The sequence below is a fragment of the Lepus europaeus genome, chromosome 2, assembly GCF_033115175.1.
Source record: "Lepus europaeus isolate LE1 chromosome 2, mLepTim1.pri, whole genome shotgun sequence".
NCBI classification, from domain to species: domain Eukaryota; kingdom Metazoa; phylum Chordata; class Mammalia; order Lagomorpha; family Leporidae; genus Lepus; species Lepus europaeus.
In genome coordinates this window covers 122,197,626-122,205,603 of record NC_084828.1, presented here as the reverse complement: position 1 = coordinate 122,205,603, position 7,978 = coordinate 122,197,626, and the positions used below count along the sequence as shown (strand labels likewise).

The 7,978-nt window shown below is 45.8% G+C and overlaps 1 protein-coding gene across 1 annotated transcript in view; it reads left to right on the top strand.

Annotated features, from left to right (window-relative positions):
- The first annotated feature begins 1,114 nt into the window (after positions 1-1,114).
- Positions 1,115-7,978, top strand: part of GFM1 (G elongation factor mitochondrial 1) — a 49,008-nt gene continuing 42,144 nt past the window's right edge. Inside the window, exons 1-5 of the mRNA XM_062212549.1 lie at positions 1,115-1,316; positions 2,502-2,654; positions 3,742-3,874; positions 4,284-4,488; positions 7,215-7,331. Coding sequence (XP_062068533.1) covers positions 1,227-1,316; positions 2,502-2,654; positions 3,742-3,874; positions 4,284-4,488; positions 7,215-7,331 — 698 coding nt within the window. The 5' untranslated portion in view covers positions 1,115-1,226. The remainder of the gene's footprint in view (positions 1,317-2,501; positions 2,655-3,741; positions 3,875-4,283; positions 4,489-7,214; positions 7,332-7,978) is intronic.

The following is a 7,978-nucleotide window of genomic DNA, read 5'->3' as shown; positions in this document are numbered from 1 at the left end:
CAACTCCATGGAGAAGAGGTGGCCCTGAGACCTGGGGGAGGAGTGGAGGTTCTGGACCTGGTTTTGAAGGCAGCGACTACAGGATATACTGAAAGAGTAGAACCGGGGTGTTGGACAGTGGGGTCAAAGTGACGTTTTTGGCTTGAGTAACACAAGTTCCCACTTACTACGTGGAGAAGACTTGAGGTTCTCGGGAGGAAGAGCAAAAGCTCAGACATGCAGATGTGAAGTTCCAGATGTCTGGGAGACTGCCAGGTCAAACCATCACCGTGCAGTCTTCCTTGAGCACCGGAGTGCAACGTGTGACACCTACCAAGAGCAAAGGACACTTCGACATGAGAAAAATTGCTTGCAATAGATGGTTCACTCACTATTGCTTTTCCATGCTCCCTTTCAGGCACGACCTATATTTAATTTTTTTCATGTCTGTAATACACAACAATTTAGAATTCTTTAAACAGATTTGTTACAAACACTTCTCCACATTGTTACGTAGACAAAATAACCATGGTTAAAGGCTGCATTTATGTATAGCAGTGATTTTTATTTTATTTAATAATTTGTATGTATTTATTTGAAAGTGGGAGGGGGAGAAAGAAGGATCTGGGATCTTCCATCTGCTGGTTCACTTCCCAAGTGCTGGCAACAGTCAGCAATAGCCAGGCTAAAGCCAGTAGAGGGGGACTTAATCCAGGTCTCCCACGTGGGTGGCAGGGACGCAAGTCCTTGGACAATTATCTGCTGCCGCCCAGATGGCTGCCTCCCAAGGTGGGCGTTAACAGGAAGCAGGACTGGAAGTTGAGTGGGAACTGGAACCTAGGGACTCCAGACTCCGATATGGGATGAAGCGTCCCAAGCAGCGACTTAACCGCTGCGCCAAAAACCTCAGTAATATTATTAGTACTACTATTTTTAAAGAAAATGCTAAGATCAAAGGACCTCCTCTGTTCCATCCTGGTTACCAGGAACAAACGCACGCACTTGACCAGCTCCGCAGAGCGGCTGTAGTTTATCTTCCCAGTCAGCAGAGGGCGCACGGCAGCGGAGGCGCCGCTCTGCTGGACGCTCCTCTCCCTCTCCCTCCCTCTCCCCTCCCTCGCATCCGTCGCCCCGGAAGTGCTCTGCCGGCCCTGGCTGCCGGCGTGACTTTGAGCACTTACAGCTGCGGTGCCGGCGGCTGCGCGGACGCGGGGCAGTAGGACTCTCACTCTCGTCCTGCGCCTGACATGAAGCTGCTGGGAGCCGCCGCCGCCGTGGCCCTGGGGCGCGGGCCGCTCTCGCGCGTCCCTGCCGTCCTAGGCTGGCGGAAGCAGCAGGTACTCGGGTCCGGCGAGTCTGACCGTTCCCGGGACCTTGGGGTCTCTCTCTTCGCTGGGACCTCCTGACTGGCAGCTCGGACTAGGAGCGGTGGTGCCCCGGCGCTGAGAACGCATGCTTAGCTCACTCCCGAGCAGCCCGTCGGGGCCTTGGGGCGGGACCCCGACTTGTGGTTGGTTGGCTAAGCCTCCTAGTTGCGGCGTGCGGGAAGAGAAGTGTCTCGAGCGAAGATCAGACCGCTGAGGAATGTGTAGGTCTGGTCCTCGAACGCAGGACTTCTGGCTCGTTGGCTAGTGCTCCTTTTGCAGGATGTGCTGGGGCTGCCTGCCCCCCTTTTCCAGCCGGTCCTGGGGTATTTGATCAATTTGGCGATCCTTTTGTCATTTTTTTTTATCAGGCGTGTAGAAGATTGAAGTTTGTAAATAAAAGCCTTAGGAGAAGGGGTAGTAGAGTTGGGTCGGGTGGATATTGAGCCTTTCCTGTCATGCAAATCTCGTTTGTTTTGCTCGCTGGTATCCTTGGGTTTTACTCAACTAAGCGCTACCCAGCCATTTCCCGGGTAATTTTTATCCACGTGTTTTTTTTGTTGTTGTTGTTGTTTTTTGTTTTGGCAAGTTCATTTGTTTCCCTCCTCCGAGATGTGCCAACAGTGCATGTTGGATATGTGCAGTTCTGTGTCGAGAGGTTGCGTGTTGATTTCATAAAATGAAGACCCCCTTGCGCATGAATAAAGTTAAAAAAGAAAATCCACCATCAGTGATTGTCTAAAGGGAATTGGAAGCCTTTTGGGCGCCACTTGGGAGCCGTTGGCCCTGCTATGTAGAGCGTAGATGTCCTTAATTTCTGTCAGCTGTGAGTGCGGAGGAATGCAAAACTTGTATTTCCTATTAAAGTCATCAAGGAAACTTCGTGATTTTGTCAACCTCTGTGTATTTTCAAACCTGTAATATTTGACGAAGGTTTCTTCCCCAGTTTTTGTTAATTAATATTGAAGACTATATCTATCTTCTTGTAGTCTCTTTCGTTTCCAGAAGTTAGAGATTTAAACATTTCCCTTCTGCTTCTCCAAGCTATCTCATGTCTGTTGAGATTTCTTGGAGGAAAGGCTTCAGCCAGATCCATTTTCGTTCCTGTTGTTAGCTCTTAGAAAAAGTGCATCAAATTGAGCTCTCTTATCTCTTCAGGCTAACTGGAGGACCTGCCGGTGGTGTTCATCAGGGATAATTCCTAATGAAAAAATACGAAATATCGGAATCTCAGCTCACATTGATTCTGGGAAAACTACATTAACAGAACGAGTGCTTTACTACACTGGGAGAATTGCAAAGATGCATGAGGTAAATGGTTCATGGTTTATTCCAGATTAATTAGAGCTTGATTTTAATTGTTTTGTAGTTATGATTTTATAAACTTAACAAAACCAGACTGATATACACATTGGTAACTGGCTCTTTAAAAAAAAAAAAGATTTTATGTGAAAGAGTTACAGAGAAAGGTAGAGACAGAGAGGTCTTCCATCCGCTGGTTCACTCCCCAAATGGCTGTAACGGCTGGAGCTGAACCAGTCCAAAGGCAGGAGTTTCTTTCCGGTCTCCCACGTGGGTGCGGGGGCCCAAGAACTTGGACCATCCTCCACTGCTTTCCCAGGCACGTTAGCAGGGAACTGGATCAGAAGTGGAGCAACTGAGACTTGAACTGGCGCCCATATAGGATGCCAGTGGCTTTAACGCGCTGTGCTGCAGCGCCAGCCCCAGTAGAGGAGGTAGCTCAAGTGGGCTCAGAAGGTATTTTTCAGACGTCTTTCTGATGTCATCCCAAGTAGACTATCTTTTAAGACTGTCATGTCAATGTGACATATCTCTCAGTAGCCATTAAGATGCTTTTTACATAATTTTTAATGATGTGGAAAATGTCTACAGTGTTAAATGTAAGTGGAAAAATGACTTTAAAATAGCTTAGTTTGAATTTGTTTAAAAAATACGTACATCAGAAGATACTTAAGAGATCTTGAGAACTCTCCTGAAGGTATTACCATATCATCAAGTAACTTAACACTCCAGTTCTTCAGATGAAGGTCACCTGGTTAGTCATGTGCTTTAAAAGCTGAATCTTTCTTACCCAGGCCTCAGAACACACATGGAGAGAACTGAGAAAGATCTGTTCTCTGACCATCTGCTTGTGGACTAATTCAGGGGCAAGGGTGATTCTAAACCAGGATGATTGCTCTGCCTTAGCAGTTTTTGAGGACAGCATTGAACAACTGGTTTGGCAGTTAATACTGGCAAATCCTGTAACCAGTTATCTGTTCAGTGAGATGGCAGGTTAAGTTGTTTGAGTTAACTCTGTGTTCTGGTTGCATATCAGTAAAGATTTCTTCTTGGAATGCAGGGCCAGAGCAATCTGATGTGCTGTGCTTTTGTCTAGGTGAAAGGTAAAGATGGAGTTGGTGCTGTCATGGATTCCATGGAACTGGAGAGACAAAGGGGCATCACCATCCAGTCAGCAGCCACCTATACCCTGTGGAAAGATGTCAATATCAACATCATAGATACTCCAGGTGAAGTGGTTTTTGGTTTTATGGCAACCTCTTGGCCAAAGCACATTTGGGTTCTTCTATGACCCAGTTAAATTTTGAGTATCAAATAATTTAATACTCAAAAGTGTAACACTGAATTCCTACTAGAGAAACCTGGAATTATGTGGTTTCCTTAAAAAAAAAAAGTGTAGATAAATCCTAAGTAGGTGGATTCTTGCCTTTTACGTATTCCAGAGGTGCTAGGTTCTCATAGATTTTTGAAGTGCTCTCATTGGGCTGTGGGTGAACAGTATTGGTGAATACAAGAATCTATATTCTAATTAGAAGACTTACATAATGAGCAAAGATACAAAAACCTTAAATAATGCATATATCAAAATTCACATTGTTCTTTACACCCCTCACCTGTTTTTCCTTTTGCCTCATTTAGGGCATGTGGACTTCACAATAGAAGTTGAAAGGGCCCTGAGAGTGCTGGATGGTGCGGTGCTTGTTCTGTGTGCTGTTGGAGGGGTGCAGTGCCAGACCATGACAGTTAATCGCCAGATGAAGCGCTACAACGTTCCCTTTCTGACTTTCATTAACAAACTGGACCGAGCGGGCTCCAACCCGTCCAGGGCCCTGCAGCAGATGAGGTACGGAGCAGTGGGAAGGAGAGAGAGGGTGTGGTGAGCCGCATGGCAAACCTTGTATCCACTGTCAGGAAACTTTATCCTTCAGTTTTTCTTTTTATTCACCTGAGTGACTTACCCCCATCAACCTAGACCTGAGTGTGGGAGTTTGCTCTGTGGTACGATCTCATCAGTTACCTTCTCTGTAGATGGGGGCAGCTGTGACCTAAATTCTGTGAGGTTGGAGATGGATTCAGAAACAACCTGGTAATTTATACTTTTCTGCCGTAATTAGAGAAGTTCCGATCTAGATTAGATTCTAAAAATACTTAGCATTTTATTTAGACAAACTGAGGGGATTTTCTTTGATCTTCACATTTACTTTGAAGGATGTTAATGAATGCCCGTAGGTCCTGTACTGTGGAGATGAACTTGCCATGCTTTCCGCTGATAACGTGTTTGCTAGGACAGCGGATAAAACTCTGGTGTTGATAGCATTTTATATTTTGATGATGCTGCGTATTCCCCATGCCTTTAAGAAGAGGGGAGGTTGGCTTTTCAGCTGTTGTGGATGTGCAGGTGTCGCTGCGGAGTTCTCGGCAGAGCTGGTGGAAATGAGTATGGGTGGTAAAGTTTGTGGTGGTGGGCAGGCTGAGAGTGATGGATCTGATGACAGAAGTTCTGATGGGGTGACGTGTTTGAGGGTGCAGAAGGCAAATACTTGTTTTTTGCATGTGTGTAACATTGATGAAACTGAACATTGTCACTTTTTGTTCTTTCGTTACTCATGCTTGTCAATAGGTGAACTCTCAACTAAGTCTTTTTCCTAATCCAAGAAAATTCTTTTAGCATTTATTTTGTTACTTTCGTTCTTTCTTTGCTCTACTTCCGTGTATCTGTTTTTTCATTTTGTAACTCCCATTAAACAGATTTGGGGACTTCTTGGCCTGACCTCTTTTTCTTCATATTGTCTCCTCATTTTGCATTAGGTTATGAGAGAATGATTGTGATTAATCTTCTAACTCACTAATTTGATAGCCTTCTGTGTCCTGTCATTTTAGCCTGTCTTTTAGAAAATAATTTCAGCTATTATGTGATTTCTATGAACTTTCTTTTTTGTTACAACATCTTTATTTTTTAAAGATTTTATTGGGGCCAGTGCTGTGGTGCACTGGGTTAACGCCCTAGCCTGAAGCGCCAGCATCCCATATGGATGCCGGTTTGAGACCTGGCTGCTCCACTTCGATCCAGCTCTCTGCTATGGCCTGGGACAGCAGTAGAAGATGGCCCAAGTCCTTGGGCCCCTGCACCCACATGGGAGACCTGGAAGAAGCTCCTGGCTTCGGATCGGCACAACTCCACCCGTTGCGGCCAATTGGGGAGTGAACCATCGGATGGAAGACCTCTCTCTCTGTCTCTCCTCTCTCTGTGTAACTCTTTCAAATAAATAAATAAATCTTTTTAAAAAGAAAGATTTTATTTGAGTGACAGAATTAGGGAGAGACAGAGAGAAAGGTTTTCCATCTGCTAGTTCACTCCCCAGATGGCTGGGCTGATCCAGAGCCAGGAGCTTCTTCCAGGTCTCCCACATGGGTGCAGGGGCCCAAGCACTTGGGCCATCCTCTGCTGCTTTCCCAGGCCACCAGCAGGAAGCTGTATCGAAAGAGGAGCAGCTGGACACAAATGAGCACCCATATAAGATGCCAGTGCTGCAGGTGGAGACTTAACCTACCATGCCAAAATGCTGGTCCCTCAACATCTTTATTAATAGAAGTTATTTTCAGATATTTTCCTGCTTTTAGTAGCCTTCTTCTTGGAGGTTAGTACTATTTATAGGGCTCACACTTCTCTACTTCTCTTTGAAGCTTATTGATTTTCTTCAAATAGTTGGTGATTCTTAGCTGTCTGTCCATTCTTAGCTTCTTGGAGGGCTGCAGGGCAGATGAAACAGTAGCATGGCATGTTTTTTCTGCAGTGTGAATCCTTGCTGAGGAGCGTGGTTTGTTTTTGGTGGTTCGGCTTGGTTAGCACACAGGTGATGAGGAGTATCTGACTTTAGCACCTACCCTGCATGAGGCTCCTCCTCAGACAGCTGTTCTCAGCTTTGCTGGAAGCAGCTTGGGCCTGGCCATTCTACCATCCTTCAGTTTCTAGACCAGCTACTTATTGACATGTTCTGCTTCTGTCCTGCATATTCTGAGGATATGATGAGAAATCCCTTGTTTAGTGATCCTTTTTGTTGCCCTGTGGGCATGTAGTCTCCTGGACTCCTTAAGTAGTTGGTTGTCAGTCTGTTCCAACTGCTTTATTTTTTTAAAAAGATTATTTATTTGAAAGGCTGAGTGACAGGGAGATGGAGTGGGAGAGAGGGAGGGAGAGACAGAGAGAGATACTGATTGATTTTCCATCCACTGGTTTATTCTCCAAATGGCTGCAACAGCCAGCACTGGGTCAGGCTGAAACCGGGAGCCAGGAACTCCATGTGAGTCTCTGACATGGGTAGCAAGGACCCAAGCACTTAGGCCATCTTTGGCTTTCTTCTCAGGCCATTGGCAGAGAGCTGGATCAGAAGCAGGGTAACAAGACCTCTTGACCTCCTGCAGCCCACACAGCCCTCCCTGCCACCGACTGCTTTGTGTTTTCTCAGCTCTACAGTGTCTGCCAGTGATTTGTTTTTATCCTTATTTTCTCACTTCAGAGGGATTTGGGCGAGAAGAAGAGAGATAAACAAGTGTATTTTTATTTTTCAGGTCTAAATTGAATCATAATGCTGCATTTGTGCAGATACCCATTGGTTTGGAGGGCAATTTTAAAGGTGTTATAGATCTTATAGAGCAACGAGCCATTTATTTTGATGGAGACTTTGGGTGAGTATTAGAAATACACTATTAAGCCTTTATATTTTAAAAACCATCCAAGAAAAGGAAAGGATCACTTCTTTAGGCATAAATATAAGTATCTTTTGAAATGTGGCTGGAAGAGTATTCTCTAAGATGATTTTCTTTTCTTTTTTTTTGACAGAGTGGACAGTGAGAGAGAGAGACAGAGAGAAAGGTCTTCCTTTTTGCCGTTGGTTCACCCTCCAATGGCTGCCGCGCACCGTGGCCGGCGCACCGCGCTGATCCGATGGCAGGAGCCAGGTGCTTCTCCTGGTCTCCCATGGGGTGCAGGGCCCAAGCACTTGGGCCATCCTCCACTGCACTCCCTGGCCACAGCAGAGAGCTGGCCTGGAAGAGGGGCAGCCGGCACAGAATCCGGTGCCCCGACTGGGAGTAGAACCTGGTGTGCTGGTGCGGCAAGGCGGAGGATTAGCCTATTGAGCCACGGCGCCGGCCTAAGATGATTTTCTTTAATGCCTTTAATTCTAGTTGTCATTCTTTCTAAGAGTATGTTACTTTTTGAGTGATACATCACATTGTGGCCTGCATGGTGTGCTGGGTAGGAGGAGGCCTTCGAGTTGGGCTAGTAATACAGTGTCTGTTTCCACTTGTTCATTCATCTGGTCTTCATTCTG